The sequence below is a fragment of the Colias eurytheme genome, chromosome 19 (genome assembly GCF_061535395.1).
Source record: "Colias eurytheme isolate Ceu_HAF_F1 chromosome 19, ilColEury1 Martin Lab GWU primary, whole genome shotgun sequence".
Taxonomy (NCBI): Eukaryota; Metazoa; Arthropoda; class Insecta; order Lepidoptera; family Pieridae; genus Colias; species Colias eurytheme.
In genome coordinates, this window is record NC_142998.1 from 6989783 (window position 1) to 7011619 (window position 21837).

Below are 21837 nucleotides of genomic sequence, written 5' to 3' on the forward strand. Positions count from 1 at the left end.
TTTCTTTGTTAGTGTTCGCTTTAAGCGTTGTTATGTATGTCTTATTATGAGACGTAAATGGTGCAGCTGTTACTTATTCTAAACTATTAGAATTCTAGCCATTTTTTAGAATGTTTGGAGCTTTGTATTTCTGAATTGTATACTGAGGTTTATTGAATGAATGGAACATTTTGAGGGCACGCGTTATTAACTTTTAATGAGATGAAAAATAATTTTACTTTTAGAACAAGAAAACTCTTTTCACCTTTATAAATACATGAACTTTGTCGTCCCTAATTTAACAGCGTACTATTCAACGGATATTTAATTCAAACAAAGGCTCTTACAAAACAAATTGTAGCGACACCTCGCTCTGAATCGCGCAAGCGAAATGTTTTCGCTACAGAGCTATATATACAACTTTCCGACATCATCCATCGGGGCCTTAACGGCCGGCCAGTCAAGTTGACTGGTCGAGGATCCTCCCTTTTTCGATGGAGGAATTCCACCTTCCTTCCTCCACAGTGGTGACCCCTGACAGTTCACAACTCCTTCTGTCCATCCATGATGTCCATGCCCACCTATCCCTTCCCCGCCTACGATCACCGCCCGCCAGCCAGCGCACTCGGCTTCAAATGGAGTCCTGTCCACTACCATGAGCGATCGCACATGCTTGGTCAGCTCCACAGCCACCCTCACTGCACACTCCGACTCACTGGAGCATTACACGCAGCATCACCGCACTCAGTTCCGACTCACTGTGAACTAGCGGCTTCCTGTTCCGACTCACTGGAACATACCTGGCACTGGCAAGGCAACTCGTACTACGACCTCCGGTCTCGGAGGGGAGTCCTGTAGCGACACCTCGCTCTGAATCGCGCAAGCGAAATGTTTTCGCTACAGAGCTATATATACAACTTTCCGACATCATCCATCGGGGCCTTAACGGCCGGCCAGTCAAGTTGACTGGTCGAGGATCCTCCCTTTTTCGATGGAGGAATTCCACCTTCCTTCCTCCACACAAATAAAGTAATCTAAGACTGAATAATAACTCCCTCGCAATTCCACGAAATGAAGTGCGTTAGAAAACATTCAAAGGGAATTTGAATAACTTTTCTCTTGATGTAAACAACCCGTAACAACGTCACACAATTATTATGATGTAAATCGTTTAAGTTGTACATCAATCATTTATAAGTTTGTTTTGATTTTGAGATCCATTTTGCGTTCGTGACTCATATATGTTTGTTTATATTATAACTAATCGGTACATAGGTATTCGTAGAAATAAAAGAAACAACTTGATTATATATCATAATATTATGCCACATAATATTATATATTGATATAATATTATGTGGCATAAAATCTACCTTTCACTTTATAATAATATGATTAAATGCAATCGCTAGTAGGAAAAAAGTATTTGTAGGTTTTAATTTTACCTTTCAATAAGTTTTTAGTACCATTAATTATAGTAAGTACTTACTTTTTGTGATTATATTTTTTTTTATTGTTACTCAAAATTAGAGAGGCAATGATTTTGATCAAATGAAGCTCAAGACATTTTGGAATGCCTAAATATTCTGTCAAAGAGTTAAGTGTTTTCGCAGATGTGACATTTTGTTGACGCGGCGGGTACCTAAGAGTGTGCTCGAACACTCACTTCTTTTGTTGGCAGAGCTTTCAACTGCAATCATCTCCCCTTCAAACTTTCTATACCTTTGCTACTGACATTGAACGTCTGTTGACAGACTAGTCATTGACCGACTTAGCTGTAAACAATTAGTAAACGACGAATATTTAAATATCGTATAAAACGGTCCCTTCTAATGTTGAATTTCATGTTCATTCGAATTTTGTTAAATTGTGATTTGTTTCTTTAATGCACTACTTTATATAATCTGTCTATTTGAATGTGCCCAAAAGAGGTTGGACGAATGGACTTTTAATAAATAAAGCTTTTAAATGTATGAAAGATCTGGAATGCGTCCTTGTACCTACTAGAAGTAGATATTGCAAAGTTTAAATAAGAACGCTTATATTAGTCACTAAACGACCAATTAAAATCACCTTGTAAGCTCAACGGATATTCTTTTACTAAGTCCTTTCCTTAATTTATCTGAATAATGAATTCGATCCGGACGTAAAATGAGTCAAGAAAAAAACTGGCTTACCTCGTGATAGTAAGTGGTTTTTATGTTCGCTTCTAGGAAGATAGATGTTTACAAATATGTTCTAGTAACGATTTTTATTACGCTTTTATAGATTATCCTTTTAAGCTATCGAAAGGTATGTCTGCTAGTGCTTCTTTTGTTTAAGAAAGATATTGTTTAAATCTTTGAATTGAAATTGAAACTTTGAATCTCTGAGGTAATTTTATATGACTATATTCAGTTCAAAGCTTATACAATAGTGATACTATAGAAGTGGGAATTTGCTTTCAATTAAGTTTTATTTCTCTTTCTGGAAAACACTCATTTTGTTACCTATGATGCTTGCGCATTTCATTCTGTCCACTAATATTAATCAGAAGATAGAATTGTTGAGCATTTTCATTTGTTACTCATAGCGAATAGGTAAACATCATAAATAAGATAGCCTACTATACGTTATGGTACTTTATAGCTGGAGCTTTCCGTTCATTTATTAAACGTATAAACTATACGCATTGCTTGCAAACACTGAAGGGTTAACAGTCTGCTGCGTAACATAGGGTGTGCTCAAAAAGATCCCCACACGAGGCTCAAATAAAAGCAAACAAAAAATTCAACGATGCTACCTAAACGAGTGAATTTGACGCGAATTGTTCCGTTCTTTTTAATGTTGTTGCTTTGATACATTTTGTTAAACCGTTGAGGACAGATTTCCTATGTCATTGATTGCAAAGAGACGTTCAGTTCAGCGAGTCAGCACGGCATGTTTTTTGTATTTACCTTGGGGAGTGACAATAGCTTTTTCCGAGGATAAATTTTTAACAAACTTTTTCGTCCATTTTATTTTTATCAGCAACCTTCTTTTGCGATTGGTCAATGAACATATTCATGAAATAGACCCCTTATGCTTACATCGTGAGTAATTAGTCAAAAAGTTGAAAACACGTTCATATTAAATCATACATAATACAAGTAGAGTAGTATATCAGTGAGCAGACGTTAGATATCGACCGCTACGCACCAAATAAAAATAGGACACTTTTGAAACGTCCTCAATGATCAACTTGTACGTCACGGGGTTTTATTCCGTCTATTTCACGGTTTGAAAGGCACGTCTACCTTCGAATATCAACATTTACCTATAAAAAGACCAAATAGGACGTTCTATTATACGTCTTGTAACTCGACCCACGCGTCGCATAGCAAATTGTTATTCCGATATCTTTAGCCTCATTTACTTAATATTTGTGGATATTGTTTGCTTAGGAAATTAGATTTGCCCGTTTTGTATTGAGGTCTATTAATTATTTAAACACGAGGAGCTGTAATGAGATAACTATTTCAAATGTTTGTTTCGTGTCGCTCTTCATTACTTAATGTGTTGTATGCTTTTGGGGTTGTTTGTTATCTCTCCAGTTTATTTCTATGCTTCTAGATTTATATTCAGAGAATAAAATATCATCATCGTTCACATTGTACACATATACCGAACATGGAAGTGAACTTATCTCCGAATTAAAAGAGGAATTCTATCATGAAATTTAATACACTGTACCCGAATTGTTATTTACATAAATACTCCTGAAATGTGAACCCAACGCTTCGCAAATCCATCACAAGTAAAATATTTACTACATTACAAATGTGCGATGGGCATTACTGACACTTATAAATCAGCGCCTCGCTGATATCGACTACTGGCCCATCAACTTGATAAATGCTAGTAACGCGAGACCCTTACAGCCCCATAGCCTACATCTATACTTCTCCCCATATATGTACTTTTAAGTCGTCGCACCGTTATGCGTATAATTTTTCATAGTTTATCTCGTAATTCCTTTTGATGTGTGCTTGAGGGGTAAATGTTTATGGTGCTTATAATGGTTTGAGATATGCACCGTTTCATAAATTCAATTTCATACAATTAAATGATATCACGGAGATGATGGAAAAATCAAGGTTTCCAAACAATTTATATTCCAGTAAAGTCGACTAAAACTTCTCTTTTGAATTCAACTGAATTTATCATCGCTCCTTGGAATTTATTCGTAGTTGAGCCAATATCCTAGTTATCGATTTCAAGATTTATTTGCAAAGAATTCGTACTATTATAATATCTCTATGTAATTTATTACAAGTATTTGTTCAAACACCTTATTTCATATTTATCTATAATTTGTAACATGGAGATAATACTTTCAGTTTCTTTTTAACGTCTCTTGACGTTGATATTACAAAGAAAGCTCAGATTTAATTCTATATCTAAAAAATCAAGTCTTGGTGCGATACGGCCCAGAAAGCTGACCTACTAGCATGTAAAGAAATATATTAGGTATGCAAATCAGTAGAAATATCGCATTTTTATTCTCCACTAGATCTAGGTCAATGACCCATTGACCAGCAAAATATCCAACTACCCACAATTCCAATTAAAACTGAATACAATCGAACACCGTATTTGTTCATGCCGCATTCTCCTCTTGAGCGATGCATGTACTTATTGTGCAAGTCGGAATTAAAACCATCGGATAGTCGAGATTCCCTAAGGGTTCCCGATGTCTGAGGTTAGGGTTACGCAGGGCCGATTGAATGTGGTCTGCGGTGAAGAGCTGAGTTTAGAATTCACAATGCGGTTCGATTAACTAAGGATAGTGAAGAATCCAATACCTATTGCTTTGTTGAATGGAATCAATGTTTCACAGTTTGTGTTTAATTATAAGGTGCGTCAATAAAACATTTAGATATTGGCACCCTATTATTGACTTTAACCTTTAAAAAAATAAGATGATGAAATATTGTAAGGCCTCAAAACAATTTCTCTAGAATATCTTGAATCAGATACTTCTTAATATTAAAATCAATACACTGTTCGTAGGTAGTGCTGCTGTCTATCAAAATATTCTATTTATAGGTATCTTCATTCTATTTTAATCTTCGTAAAAAGGATTCGAAGGGTGTATGAAAAGTGCGCTGTACAAGGGGTTACATGCTATTAGAAGTATTGAGTTTTATTGTACAAGATCTCTATTGATTTTAACTTAGACGTTACGAGAAACGTACTTTGTCTCTCTCCTTTAAGGAGCATTTTTATACCAAAAATGTAACGTAAACGCAATTTTACTGCTTGGAATAAAAATAATGTTTATGTTGTAGTGGTAATAAGTGATGCATTAGTATTATGTGGTAAATAAGACTTCATATACTACCAAAAATTAGTCGCGGTCAAATTAATGCAGAGAAAAAACTCCACTACTTTACATTTCTTAGTGAAAAATCCTCTAGACGCGTGCCCGCTCATGATCCCCATACAACATTACCTTTATAGTTAATAATGCTTTATTATTAAAACAGCCGCAAAAACAGCAGAGCACAAGAAAAATAATTTTTCACCTTCCGCATTTCCATTGTACACGTTCCATTGCATTGTATCCAAATTTGGACAATGTCATTTATAAGTCCAGCTATAATGGGCTAACTTCCCGCTTCGCGAAATGTTTGAGCGGAAATTAAACTTGCTACCAGTTACCCCTTCCGATCCTTTGAGTCATACCTGCGTAAAGTTTTCAATGTAAATATTCTCCGATCCGCTTATGGACCTGTTTTAACGTTCGAGCGTACTTAGGAAAGTTGCTATGCATTATTGCTCCATCGAGGTTTTATTGTTGTTGAGTATACGCGACGTACGTTTTTATTTTTGATCGGTTTATGAACTGGTAAAGTAGATTCAAGGATATTTAGGAACATTTCTTTTTTATTAAGCTATTGCATAGCTTCTATCGCAGGCCTTGAGCGCGGGGACCGAATCTAGAAATTCCGTAACGAAAAAACCTCACGCTCCCCACTCCGACGGACACGGAGGTGTGGCTTGAAGGCATGCTATGCAATAGCTTTACGGCGGTAGTCCCCGAGTACACGTTTTTTTTAATTTTATCGGTTTATTTTTTATTATTTTATTTTGATTGCGCCATGACTAGCATAATTATAATGTAAAGATTTTCGAAGAATTAGTACTATGTCTTAGGATTATAAACGCTAACAATCTAACGCTCTATGACGTCTTCTTTTTACAAGTCCTTGAAAAAATGTTAAATCCAACTAAAATTGAAAGTCATTGTCATCAAACAATCTCATTTAAATCGTCAATACATTAGCTAGACTAAACAATAGGTGGCGGTACAATTGCATCTGTAATACGCTTTGTGGTCTAGCTCACTTTAACACCGTAATCCGATTAAAGCATTATTAAATCATGATCAGGAATAAAACAGGATGGATGAGGTATAGGGAGAGCTGCGGTTTTTGGTACGTGTCTGCTGCCTATATTGAGTTTTGAAACTGCTTAGATACCTATTAGGTATATTGCGGGGTTATGAGTGGTATGCTTTCCTTTAAAAATTATCTTTTATTGTACGTCCTCCTTATTAAATCTAATCACATAGCATCTAAGCGCATTAATTCCATTATTTTAGCTTTATTATAAATGATTCGTTTATGTTGATGGGCTTTGAAAAATAATAATCATATTGATTTTTAAAATTCGTTTCTTACAAGGTATTCTGTCGTGTATTTTTAATAAATCGAGTTTAATATTATCTTGTAATACTGTGCTAATATTAAGATAGAGTGTCTCATCATATAAAACGCCTCAAGTCACAACGTATCAAAGAAAGTTCTGAATGTGTATTTAAAAAAATAAATTTACCTTACATTAACCTCTCAGTTACCAATTAACAGAAATAACTCTTTTAATTTAGAAAGATAATGAATTCAGTCGTGATTCAGGAAATAGTATAATAGAATTGTAAATAAGCGATCACGTGGATCAATCATGTTGAATTATTTGCACATCATTATTCATTATAAGTCTTTAAATAATCATTAAGTTTCAGTGCTTTTAAATTATATACTTTTTATTTAATATCTAATATCTAATATATATTCTAATATATATTATAAAGGTGAAAGTTTGTAAGGATGTATGGATGTTTGTTACTCTTTCACGTAAAAACTACTGAACCGATTACAATGAAATTTAGCACACATATAGAGGGTAACTTGGATTAACACATAGGATAGTTTTTATCCCGAAAATACCACGGGAACGGGAACTATGCGGGTTTTCCTTTGCAAACGCGGGCGAAGCGAATAGTATTTAATATTTATACTCATTTTCATAGTCTAACAAATACTTTCTTTAAAGAACCGCAATTGAATGCTATGCAGTAGCAATAGAGATAAGCAGCCATAGGATAGTTAAGATTAGGAACTTTATTTTAAAGCTGGAGTTCCTCGTTGCGGTTTGAACAAGCTTTGTGATCTAGCCTCTGATTTTTACACGATATTTTATCCTTAAGCGTTTAGTTTTATCTAATTATACATACATATAATATTAAAGAAAGTCACGTTGGAAAAGAACTAAAAAAAATTCTCTAAACATATCTGACAATGATAAGCGGCCTTGAATAAGATACATGAAGGTACATCAAGATACTACTTTTACGATGATACCATAATACATATTATTATTATGTAAATTTTATTTTGAAAATATTAAAAGAGAAAGCATTCAGATGAACTTAGAGCGTTACTGACACCTAAAATTATGCCTTAAAATTTTGACTGGTCCAATCAAACTTTCCTATATATCTTAATACTAATATTAATAGGAAGTACGCATTTCATATGACCAGGTAGGTATGGTTACAGTAAACACAATCAAGATTGTGCTATAAACTACGTCCGGGGGCTAGGTCTATCGGCGCAGTTAATTAAATTTCGGCTCGTCTAGTATTCGAGATATGCACTAGATACATTCTGACTAGTTAGTAGTTACATTTAATACATTATATTTACTATGTACTTACTGGTTCTACAATGGACCTATTTCTCTGTCTGTCTGTGGACCTATTTTGAACTAGTTATTCGCTACGGCTTTGCCCAGGTACACGTTTTTTATAAGTTTTTAACAATGTTATTACCTTTTTCGAGAGGAGATAAATTAACCAAAAAACATTGAAATCTGTAGTGAAGTGTAAGTGGTGTAAATAATAGGTCTTCTATAATCATCTCGATTATGTTTTGTGCATTTGATCTTGTATTAAGTTTTTTTTTATACCTGATAAAATTAGTACAAGAATTGCGTTCTGTTTCCGTGGTTGTAGATAACAAATATCTTTATATAGATAAGCTTTTCTTGCAGATTCGTTATTTTCCCGTAGTGTAATAATGGTGCAATACCACTGTTGTAAACTTATCGTATATATTGATTTTTTATCATTGAAAGATTTATTAAAATAAAACAAAAAATAGATTTTACATTTTAGTAGGTTATATTACTACGAAATCGTATACCTATATTTTATTAGTATCCATAAATTACTGCAAAATATAGATAAGTTACTTAATACTTAGTATAATGGAATAACATACCTAAATATTAAATAAATATTCAACGTTTAATCCATAAAAAGGCGTAACCAAATAATATATTTGTTTTGATATTTTTTGTCACAACTGAGATAAAAGTATTAAAAAAAATATAGGTACGTTAATTATCTGTTGAATTACGAAATATCGTACGATATTGATAAGAGTTATAAGCATGACTAATAAGGTCACATCTTGAATTAATATTTAAACATTTCATTGATATTGATATTCTTTAGACCTATAATATGAGTCATAGATAATATTATGTATGCACTATTTATTAACTAATGATTGTTAAATATTAATTAGTGACGTGTATGAATATTAAAATCAGTTAGAAGTCGTAGGTCATTCGATAAAGATTTAAATAGTGTAGAATGTTGATATATTTTTATTTAACCTCTTTTATTACTTTTGTGCAAGTATAGATAAGTTAATTATCCTTCCTACTAATATTATAAATGCGAAAGTTTGTGAGGATGGATATGTATGTGTATATATTATGTTTGTTACTCTTTCATGCAAATACAATTGAACAGATTAAAATGAAATTTAGCACACATACATGGTAATATGGATTTACATATATGATAGGTCCCAGAAATCCCACGGGAACGGGAACTACCTATATCTGTTTTCCTTTAAAAACGCGGGCGAAGCCGCGCTATAGATGGCTCATGTCCCAGCAGTGGGGTCATAACTCATAATAATAATATGGGCTGAAGAATATGATAATTACAAAAATAATACTTATTTTGATATGGCATTCTTCCTCTATCTATTGGCTATGTATAATGAAATCTGTCTAGTCTAGAATACATGAATCTGCCTAAGTGTCGTGTTAGCCAACATCGTGAGCCAGATGTGGACATGACTTATGACGCGTCTAGGATTAGCTGGACACACGTTTACACACTAATAAATCTTAATGGCCAATGCAAAGCGTAGTTAAACAAGGAAAACTTTCACATCAACAAAGTCGGGGGATATTTTGTTGCATTTTGTAAATATCTAAAAATCTATGAAGAATGTTGTGTAAATAAAAGAATTATATATATAGGTAGGTAGGTAGTAGGAATATATATAGGTCTTGAATTGGTGATTGATTTTAATTGAAATGTTAAATATTTTCCCCACCTGATTTTTATTGTTAGAAAACTAACTATCAAATTTGACCATAAATGGCAATTTATAAAATGTTCTACATAGATGTGTATATTATCTATACTAGTAAAAAGTTGTGCTTGAAGGCTCGCGATGTTTTCCACCTACTTAATAAATATTTATGAGGATATTTTTTTAAATTAATTGTTTATATGCAGAGAGAGCAATATTAGCAACCATCCAAACGTCAAAACAATTTGTTAAAATAAGTCAGCATCATCATCAGCCTGTGTCAGTCCACTGCTGGACATAGGCCTAAATAAGTACCTGTACCTACCATAGATAAAAATGTTTACAACATCTGACTTAGGGCAAGACTGCCATATGTTAGTCTAGCCCCAGGTCGAATGATAGTCTTACCCCACCTCGCGATTTCATGGTCGCGGTCATGTATTTGTTTTGATCAATTTCTCTTTAAATAAATTGGTTTTATGTGGGACCAATATCATTACTTAAAAGCTAGTGTTATTGCAATTATATTCACGTATGTAACGTTCCAAATTCACCACTTTTTCCCTCGAAAATTTTATTCTAATCACTACACGCTGACCTCGAGTTTTGCCTCCTCAAATGTCAACTTAGAAATGTCTCATGTTCACATTTTTTACGTTAAGTAGCGACATCTGTGATTTGAGCCGAGAACTTCCTGAGTATTTCCTACTTTACCAGCGTATCAAACTAGAGAAAGAAGCTGTGCTTATCGAGTTAATACACTGTGATAGTCTTCCCCCTATGATTGTCTTACCCCACCTTACCTTATAACTAAATATATTGTCAAACTTTTTTGTTTTGATTGATAACACATATACAGATAAGAATGAAATATGGTAGGTACTCCAAATCTATAGTTTCTCAGTAAATTAGTATAATTAGTAATTACCATAAAATATACCTAAAGATTGTTCGATAGAATGTATATAGATTGTAGTCTATAAAGATAGTGAACGATCATAATTTGATATTAACGGAATAATTTTGCTAATAAAGTTAAGGAAATTAATATTCGCTTATTCCGCTCGATTAGAACATAATATATGATCAAACGAACTTCAGAGTGAAGTTCGATCATTATTATATGAATCGCTTCATTCGAAGATATTATTTACTATGTAGTTCCCTTTTTCAATGCTAGCAACCACGCACGCCTTTAGATTTTTTATTTTTTTTTTTTCTTTTATTTGAGGGTATTACGACCTGACAAGTATTTGCTTGCTTTGTACGATGTTCATTATTTTTAGAGCCTGTTATCTTACAAAACTTTGGGTTAGGGTGTGGTGGGTGTTAATATCTTCGAATGAAGCGATTCATATAATAATGATCGAACTTCACTCTGAAGTTCGTTTGATCATATATTATATTTCATCGCTTCATTCTTCAGATATTATTTACTATGTAGATGTTAAGAGATAAAAGTTTTGTAAGAACCATTTTGTGTGCAAGTTTAGAATACCTAAAACGTAAACATCAATATTATTAATTTTGTTTTATAAATTAACAAAAATATAATTAAATACTATTTCTGTTAAATCGATTATGCAAATTCGTTCTCATTAATTACATTAAGTTTATAGAACCTTGCAAAGGTTTTACGTATATTATATACCACTAGCACAAGCAGCAGAAGTTGAAGCGTGTCTTGTGCTATGTGAACTAAATATTGAAATGTTGACACCACTTTCCGATAACACATATTTTTTGATCCAACGACTGATTGTTTGTGACATAGATGTAATCAGACAGTACAGTAGTGGGCAAATACTTATATTTTGTTTGAAATATGGAAGTATAAGAAAAGGTTGGTCTCTACCAGGAGCAGAAGTTTTTACGAGGTCTGTAATGAAAATTTTAGCTCCACTGTCTGAGAAATAAATATTATTAATATTTATAAGAGATAACGTCTGCACTCGCTGTGCTGAACACAGCGCTAATAAAATTACTAGTTAATTTTTTATTCAATTGTACCAAATTTACGTTTCTATTAGGAAACCAGCTTGAAATATGGTTCAAAAGTCAAAACTAATTGTGGGTCCCAAGAATAATTGTATTTAGGCATTCATCTGACCCGATATTATTTCCTAATATTAAAGATAGGCAGACGTGTGAGTTTAAAGTACCACACGAAGCCCCTTTGTTAAACTCTTCTGTTAAAAATTATATAACAGCCGCTACTGTACTTTCAAAATTGGAAATATTCCAATTTAGACAAAACTGCCACCATAATTGATTTGTTACGTTATATTGCTTCTTAGTGTTACTGGAAAGCGATGCCAACTTTAGTTCGATAGCTTCCGATGGGATGTATCTCCGTAGGAAGGCTTCGCGGAGAGCCTCGCTGCAGCCAGCGTAAGATGTGAGTGCAGTGAGCGCGACAGGTGACTGGGATGAGAATGCGTTAGATTCGTATCTGTTTTCAAATATAATAATATAATGTTTGATGATATTATAGCTCTCTGACGAGAGGAACCCATGGCTGCGAAGGCCACCACGGAAAAACTTGTATCCCACACGCATCATCATTAACTATTTTTTGTAAACATCTCAAAATAAAAATAAATGGGGAAATGCGAAAAAAATTATATTATTCTAATTTATGGTGAATGCGTCGACACATGACGCATCAGGGTCGGGATGCCACGACACTTACTTTCTGCATTTAGCATTGGTGCGAGAAGCGAACAAATCAATATCTGCTTTACCTAATGCTCATCCAAATTTTTTGATATGTTTCATTACATAAACTCCATTTGATATCAGGATTTATAATTCTTCTTGACTCTGTCAGTGTCGACGTTATCTTTACTATTAATATAAGACGCGAACCACCATAATATGTTTCGATGCTCGCACCATTGCCACAGTTGCTTTGTTAGTTTGTTAAGGTGGGGAAATTGTATGCCGCCCATTCTATTTATGTTACTAACAGCAGTTTTATTATCAATTCGTAATGATATTGCACAATTAGAATAGGTATTTGCGAATGTTTTTAAAGTTAAAAAGACAGCCATTAATTAACTTTAAATAATTTATGAGATAGATTTTTTCACATTTTTTCCATGAACCATGTACTCGATTATTATTTCAAAAGTCACCATAAGAAATCTCTAATGTAAATTTTGGAGATTTAATAAAATTTGTTTTATTATATATATGTTGTTGACCACCAGTTTAATTCACCTAGAATATAACTTGATAACTGAACTTTGGAATCGTAATTTTATTGTTATGTTGATTTAAAAATAAATATTTTTGCCGTTCTAACATCATAGTATAAAGCCACCCGTATTTAATTGCAGGACAAGCTGCTATCAAAACACCTATTAGGTGTGAAAATTCTCGGATTGTACAAATGGGTAATTTTGGAAATTTATTAACTAAATGTGCAATGTTATTACCTTTATCATCAGGCAAAGAAAGTAGGATACATGAATCATATATTATAGGTATATATAAACCCAAGGAATTTACATTTCTGACTTGGAATCAATGAAGCTTTTTTTTTTTTTTTAATATTGATTACAAAGCCTAGACAAGACAATAGTTTTATTGTCTCGTTAAAATTATTGAGGCATTCTGTATAATTTTTACCTATACATAAAATATCGTCGAGGTAAATGACAGGCTTAACCTCGGCGTCTAAGGGGTGTTATAACTACCTTCATTAATTTAGTGAACACTCTTATCGCAATGGAAAGACCATAGGGCATAGCTTTAAACTCTTAAGTCACACTATTACCTTGTTTATAAAATGTTTATAAATTTTGTTATATTTTATAAAATGAAAACGTAAAAATTTGCGAAATACCGGCTCAATTGGCATTAAAAAGGTAAGCTTCTTTAAGGTCTATTGTAGCCGATGAAACCATTTTCGGGAATAAGTTTCGACGCCGTCCTACGATCTTCGATTTTAAAGTGACATTTTGATATAAATTTATTAAGATTAATTAATTATTATATATTTGAGATATATTTGCCCTTTATTGGGTTACAAACATGAATAGCTCCCAAGTCTATAAGGTTATTTATTGCCAAAGACATGTCAACTTTATCTTGCCCCGACCAAAATTGAGTACGCACTGAATTTTGAAAAACTTCGTTAGAAAATGGTAAATCCACACCGTCTTTAACCCATTTAAGAACGGTTGTATTATTAGTAATTTTACGCCAGCAATCGTAAAATAACGTAATTCTTTATTGTTATTTTGGTGCACAATATTTGCTCGAGCTGGTCATCTTTGGCTGCGAAGAGGGGGTTGGTCTTTGTATGTTCGTCTTGTAACCTCCTCGCCCCCCCCCTGTTTGACTGAAAGCGAGAAGGTGTCTGCCAGTTTCTGAAAACTACTGCGAGATGTGTATGCTGTATGAGCATGTGAACTAGAAGGTTTTGGTGTGCAGGATGTTACCTTTATTTGTTGACCCTGTTTTGTAATAACCTTCGAAGCTTTTATTTTATCAGATAAATTGTCTCCAAACAATGTATTATCCCTTTCAGAATGATCGATTCTTGTTTCCGTTTGTCGATGATGGAGGTCCGAGAGTATGCGACATATATATAACTTAATGGCCTCCATCTTATTTTCGTTACTACGCAAGTTTAAGCCTTATTAACGGCTGTTATAACGGCCCCCAATTATTGCAGTGAATTAGCCATTTTCTTATCCCGGAATTTACCGGATTCAGGGGTAGCAGCCTGAGTCTCCGGATTTTATGTAGGAGCCTGGAGTAATACGCAATTTTCGGGAATCTAATAAGTTTTAAGAAAACTTTCTCTTGATTCCTTTATCAACCCATTCTTAAGGCTCAACAACCATATTTTGGCGAGACTTTCGTGAATTTTTTCACCATATTCTGGAATCTCATCATTAGCAATGTTGCTAAGATATCAGGTTCTAAGTCAACAGGCTCCGATTGAGGAGCCGTGGTATCAACCATTACTGGTTCATTTGCTTGAAGCGCAGCTGGATCAGTCGTATTGTTCATAATTCCCGGCAAAGAATTTGTTGGTGGATCAGTTACTGGGATATCTGGATCCGGTAACAAAAAGTTTGTTATCGAGGGTACTTATAAAATTATGATTTAGGGCTATTTTATTTTTTACATAAGTTGATATTCAACTAACAAACCATCGTGCTATTATCTCGAATAGCCTCCTGGTAATCTGGTAATTATTAAATAAGTAATTATATACCAATATAGATTAATAATTTTCCAATAAAATTACCATTGTGATATCATCGCGGATATCCTCCGGCTTTTATTTTTATTTTTTATTCTATTAAAAAATTTTCGATATTAACCGTCGTGATGCTATCTCGAACATCCTCCCGGTATAAACATGTATATCAATACATTAATGATACTTAAGTATGTACTCGAAAGTAAAAAATTACATAACCTTTGTGATGCCATCGCGGACATCCTCCCGGCATAAATGGAGTAATATGTAAATATCATTTCACTTCTAGAAATCGTGAGCTATTAAATTACCTTTGTGATGCTATCTCGAACATCCTCCCGGTATAAATATGTATATCAATACATTAATGATACTTAAGTATGTACTCGAAAGTAAAAAATTACATAACCTTTGTGATGCCATCGCGGACATCCTCCCGGCATAAATTGAGTAATATGTAAACATTATTTCACTTCTAGAAGTAATGAGCTATTAAATTACCTTTGTGATGCCATCTCGGACAACCTCCCGGTATAAACGAAAAATATTTGAATATTTTTCTACGCTTCAATTTCGTAAGTTATAAGAAACTTTCATACGTCGTATTACAGAACGAAATAAAGACACTTTAAAACTACAAAGTACTTACTTGTATCGTCTTCGGATTCCGAAGATGATAATATTATCTATAGGTTTTGCGCGACGATGATTTCTCTTCAACTTCCTAATCTTCATACGAAAATAATCAATTTTCTCCTTTGAATTTCTCTTCAACATGACGAAACTTGCACTTATTTAAGACGTCCGTACGTTGCGGCGCACGAAAAAGGAATGAACATCGTACAAAGCAAGCAAATACTTGTCAGGTCGTAATACCCTCAAATAAAAAAAAAAAAAAAAAAAAAATCTAAAGGCGTGCGTGGTTGCTAGCATTGAAAAAGGGAACTACATAGTAAATAATATCTGAAGAATGAAGCGATGAAATATAATATTTAGTGAGAACAATACATCAAGAGCTGTCTGAGTCAGCTTTCACTGGTTGTTGCTTTCGTTTATTGAGTCGATCAAGTGTAAAATATATTTTTGGAACATGAATGAGTTTGAAATAAATTGAGTTTCGAAGTCATAACATGAAACAATAAAAGAAGACTCTTTTGTAAAAGTATTAAGTTTTTTATTAAATTAATTCAGTACATTAAAACTTAGAAACTAAGTACCTACAACCTTATCTATAACTAAAACACATATGCAGACATTATTATTACATATATATTTTTACTTACGAAAATGAAACACAAAAAATTACTTAACAACGTTAACGTACCTGTAAATCTAGTGAATAATGAATTGCTATTTTATTATTTATTTTTAAATGTAAATATCCGGATGTATGGAAATTGCTTCAGGCAACTTTATTGGATACGCCAGATTAATTAAACTTTATTTATAAAGTGGGAAAACTACAGCTTTATTCATAAATTACAGAGGAATCATATAGAGACAGATTGAATTTTGAAAAGACTGACTTCTATAAAAACATATACCTATGTGTTGCGAAATTAAAAGAGGAACTTACTACCTATACGAGCGAAGCTGCATGCAGAAAGCTAGGTTGTAGTACAAAATTAAGTTTGTAAAATCGTTCGAATGTTTGTAACTTAATAAAGAAGATTCGTCTCGACGTATCTTTAAAATAAAAAAGCTGTAAACTTTAGACTGGAAACACAATGTAAGAACCGATAGGTACACATTTAATAAATCGAAATTTTTCAATTAATATCATTTCGACTACAGAGACAAAATTAAAATCTTACCATAATATCTTTATGCTGCATAAAATATTCTATATGTTATTCTACAATGCAAATCTTCATTAAGATAGTCCTTAAATTCTAAAATAACTTTCAAAGACATCCAAACTTTTCTACTAAGCAAGCGAACTGTGACCACGAGATAAAATAATTATCGTGTCCTTTGTTGCCGATAATGTTATCTCTCCGCTCCGGTGATCTGTGACTTTAGATAATAACAGGGGGAGTGAATACGAGTCTTAAAGGATCTGTTAAGGATATAAAAACAATTACTATCTCCACCTAAGTTAAGTCCTCATACATTTTAATCTGTCAACTGTCTTTTCCATGTCTTTTCGTACTGTGCTTATATTATTATCGCGCTATCAAAACAATTACGATATGATATCAAATTCAGTGACGTCATATCCGAAAAAGGGAATTATTGTGAGAATTATAAAATTTACGTACTTATCTGATTTGAACGTGTTTTACAAAACAACTGATAACTAAGATTGTAACAGTAGTGAGATAAAGAAGATTATAAAAGTTCGACGAAATCGCAAAGGTAATACTTAGGTACATATTTGTGAAATGATTTTCTGAAAGCAAACATTTTCTCAATTTGATAGCGGCATCTACAGCGAAAGATCTTATAATAATGAAATTATAATTCATAATCGTCTGACGCAAATTTATAAAGTACATACAGAGGCTATTTTAAACGCTAATAGGTAAAACAAGATTAACCGTACCTACATCACACAAAGCGGCTGGATATTGAAATTATAAAATGTTACACTACAACGCTATAATGTCTTTGACAACAAAGGCTTTTGGTTGACGTTGATAAATCTCGTCGGCACGATGATATTAGGCACTGAGCTATTTCTTAGTGGCCATAAGCACTAAGAAATAACCAGACAGTCGATATTGGAAAAGCCATCACCTCCAGCCCGTCTGCATAACTCAATATTAGAACTATGCGAGGTTTTCATAATGCCGACACACGAGTAGTCAACCGTAAAGCTTGCTATTGACGAGGGATATGTACATTAAGTTCAGTTTACTTAACAGTTTGTGTAGCCCTTATTGATATGTATTTATGGAAAGTTAGGCTTTGTTAATATGAATATTGCTTTCATAGCTTTTGGGTGTGTTGAATATATTGATAATAATAACTGATAACAATTTGTGAGTGTTGAGAATTTCGATCACGAATTTTGGTTATTGGTTGAGCGTGTATCTACCATAAATATTGTCTTTACTGGCACGTGTTTCTACACAAACAATTCTACAACTTAGATTGTTTAGCTTTAAATTCATTTAAGATTATTTACATTTAAATCATACTTACCTAATAAACATTTTCGACTTACGACGATAAAGTCTCCTGCTGAGCTGTACCATCTTAATCTTAATCTTAATACTATTATAAAGGCGAAAGTTTGTAAGGATGTATGGATGTATGGATGTTTGTTACTCTTTCACGTAAAAACTACTGAACCGATTATAATGAAATTTAGCACACATATAGAGGGTAACTTGGATTAACACATAGGATAGGTTTTATCCCGGAAATCCCACGGGAACGGGAACTATGCGGGTTTTCCTTTGAAAACGCGGGCGAAGCCGCGGGCGGAAATCTAGTATTATATTATAGTTATATCTTTAAAACATATACCTATACCTACTATATTTATTACTATTTTCCCATTATTACTAGCAATTTTTCAATAAAAGTTTAGCCTTTATTGCTTGTAACTTCTACAGCAAAGAAAAATTAGATACCGCATAGAAAGGTTAGGTATAATTAACGAAAGCTTCGGGGCCAAAAACAGAACGATGAATTAAGACCAATTAATTTAAACTCCGAATGGGGATCGGATTCCTTTGTGTATCATGCTCTTATTGATTTCAACTGTTTTGTTTTATTTCCTATGTCTCTTAATATGATGGACATCAGAGCTGAACGGTTTTAATTAATTTCTTTGAGCTCTCTTAAGATAGGCAATACATAATACATTTTAGTCTATGCATACGTAGGAGACAATTCTGTTTAATTATGTTTCATGAAAGTGATTTAAGCTTGATTAAAGAATGCCTTGATGCTTGAGAATTAAAAGATGTTTTATTTAAAGATATGAAATGTAGTTTTTACATTTAAGTTTATTTACTGTAAGTGTGAAGTATTATTAATAAGTATAAAGCGTGTCCAAATATGGAACTATTGCTATCATAGAGCTCGTTTAAAGCATACAATCATTAGAGATGATTCTATGTACATTTACACAAACAAAATCAAGTGAAACCTATATCATATCAAGTACCTAAATGTGTAGAGCCTCAGTTATTATCAACAGTGTTATTACAGAGATAATACACACTATCATAGAGATATTACGCACACTATCGCATTCTACGTTGATACGAGGTGTGCGACTGCGGGAGGGAACCCCCGAAACGCCGCGGGCAAAATCCCGTCAGGAATTCCATATATTTGCATCTATTTCAATTACTTAGGGAAATTGCGTACAATTATGAAGCGTAGGGGTAAATATTTTGCAGGGATTTTTCTCGATAACATTATCGGATTATTTGGTATGTGGATCTTGCTGCGGTGGTAAATGGTAATAATATTGACGCTGAAGTGGTATTTGGAGTTTCTTATCTTCATCCTATTCCTGCTATCTCATCCATATTGCTTCTATTACATACTTTTACTGTGGAAACTTATAATATTGGTGAATAAGTAAAAAAATCAATAAGTAATGTAGCTCTAAATGCGATGTGATAAATAGAAGCACTGGTACAGGTATTCTGTAGCAGTGCTAATAGTCTCCTAATATTTTTTTTCAGATTTTTTTCTTCCACATAATTACGTTAACTATAAGAATACCTGATAGAATCCTACTACCATTCAACAAAAGCTATACCTACACACGTCTTTTTAATCTTTCACATACAATTATTTTTTTACACGCTTTTTTTGGTTTCAGGCTGCGTTGTGTGCAGACTACAGCGTGCCCGTTGACTGCGTGTCCGCTGGCCCCGCGCCCCGTCCGAGCTCCTTCCACGAGATATCCGCTCCTAAAGTGAGTAATAATGTATTTTGTTTTAAATAAATCTAACTGATAACTGCATCAGCTCTTGATTCAAATATAATTAGACATTACTGAATATAGTGAGTCGTATAAAATGGACACATTATACATCTAAATAGGAAATCATTAATTCTTTATTGTTAAACGTTTGCCTTTATAATCTTTATTTATCTAAAAAATAATTATTCAATGGCAAGCTCTCATAACTATGACAACAAAACAATGTGTATTTATGTTATCCCAATAAAAAAAACAAGATGGAAATTACAACAAACAAAACAACAAACAACGCGTTACTGAATGGAAGAGCCGTGTAAAAACTACGTTTTTCACATTGACGTAACGATCACCTTGTAACTTGACCGATTTCCGCAACTGCAGTCAATAAATACTGATAACAGATAGCGAGTGAATCATACTCGTTATCAATTAGTCACCTCATTTCATTCTAACGTTTGTATAATTTGGCAATTTGCATGCGGGTCTTCTTGTATGAAGTATCTTGTTTGCTTGATTATATTGCAGGAGTTAAATTAATTAAGCATAGTTTTAACTTTAGATTAATTAAGCATAGTTTTTCTATTTACATAATGAGTGTTTTAATTATCATATTATTAACTAGCAGTGCCCCGCGGTTTCTCCCGTAGTGCTACGCTCCTGTTGGTCCTTCCTCGATAAATGGGCTATCTAACTCCGAAATAATGTTTCAAATCGGACCAGTAGTTCCCGAGATTTATGCGTTCAAACAAACAAACAAACTCTTCAGCTTTATATTAATATTAGCATAGATTTAACATTGCCATATGGATTAACTGATGTAAGGGGCAAAAATAGTTATTAACAGTTCTATAACTTACATAAAAAGTAGAAAAGTAAAAAGTAGCCAAAATAATATTTCTTATTTTATGTATAACACGACGAGACAAGTTAAATAAATAAAAGGAGATAATAAACACCTCATATTATTATGTGTTTTAAATTCTTATGTAAGATTGTAAATACATATATTGAATTGCAGACTACCTATGTTATTATAGTACGCCATAATAAATCATAAAACAATAAATCATTCGAGGTATGATACTAAAATCTTGGAATCTCTTGCAATTAATTATTTTCTGTGGTTTTTCTGCAACAATTGATTGTACGATGGGAATTCCTTGAAATTTATAAATTTCAAGGAATTCCCATCGTACAATCAAACGTATGTATTAAATTAGGTACATACATCAGTTATTTATGTCTTGTTATTTTTATAATAAATACCAGAGAAGAAAATATCTCTACATAACAAGATAGAAGTAAGCTATAAGTATTACGTATCAGCATATCCTGTAAAGACATTAATAAAAGTAAATTACTTGGCTAAATTAAAATGCCCGTACAAATTTTTGTTCTTTACGCAATTGTGTAATTAAAAAGATTAAAATAATGACTAAGAATTAAAGACTTTACCAAAATCGATAAATTATACTTATGTGACTTATAAGTTAACGATAAAATCTTAACTGATAGGCAATTGGGTGCTTAGTTATGATTACATGAACACACTCATAGAACATTATTTGGTTATTAAATATAAATATATCCATTATCCATACAATAGTATCGCTGAGGCCCTATGCCCTAAGGTAAATATTATCTCCTGCAAAAAACCCATAATAATTAGTTAGAGTTTTCACATCGGTCTTTGGTTTTCCCACTACATAGTAATACCAGAAAAATTAACAGGACCACGAATTTAATAGAGAAACTCAGCTAGATCATGGAAGTCATAATTCTGCTTTAATATTCGTAAGATTTAATGGGCTGTGCCAAATGTACAAAGTTTAATGAAATAAAGTTTGATGTGAACTCACGCAACAACAGTTAATTCTTCAACTAATTCTTATCTGGCAATAAAGCAAGCAATACTTTTGTGAATCAGACAAGATAAAAAGTAAAACACCTAAAACCCAACTACGACAAAAAACGACGCTGAAAAAGTATAAAACAAAAGTTAAATTGATGAACTAATAAAGAAGCTATGAACGAAAAGATGT

General features: G+C 33.0%; 1 protein-coding gene across 1 annotated transcript in view; it reads left to right on the forward strand.

Moving 5' to 3' along the window:
• The window catches only part of hwt (SH2 domain-containing adapter heavyweight), a 149090-nt gene that overhangs the window by 101898 nt on the left and 25355 nt on the right, over nt 1-21837 (forward strand). Inside the window, exon 3 of the mRNA XM_090112929.1 lies at nt 19691-19786. Within this exon, the coding sequence (XP_089969055.1) occupies nt 19691-19786 (96 nt within the window). The remainder of the gene's footprint in view (nt 1-19690; nt 19787-21837) is intronic.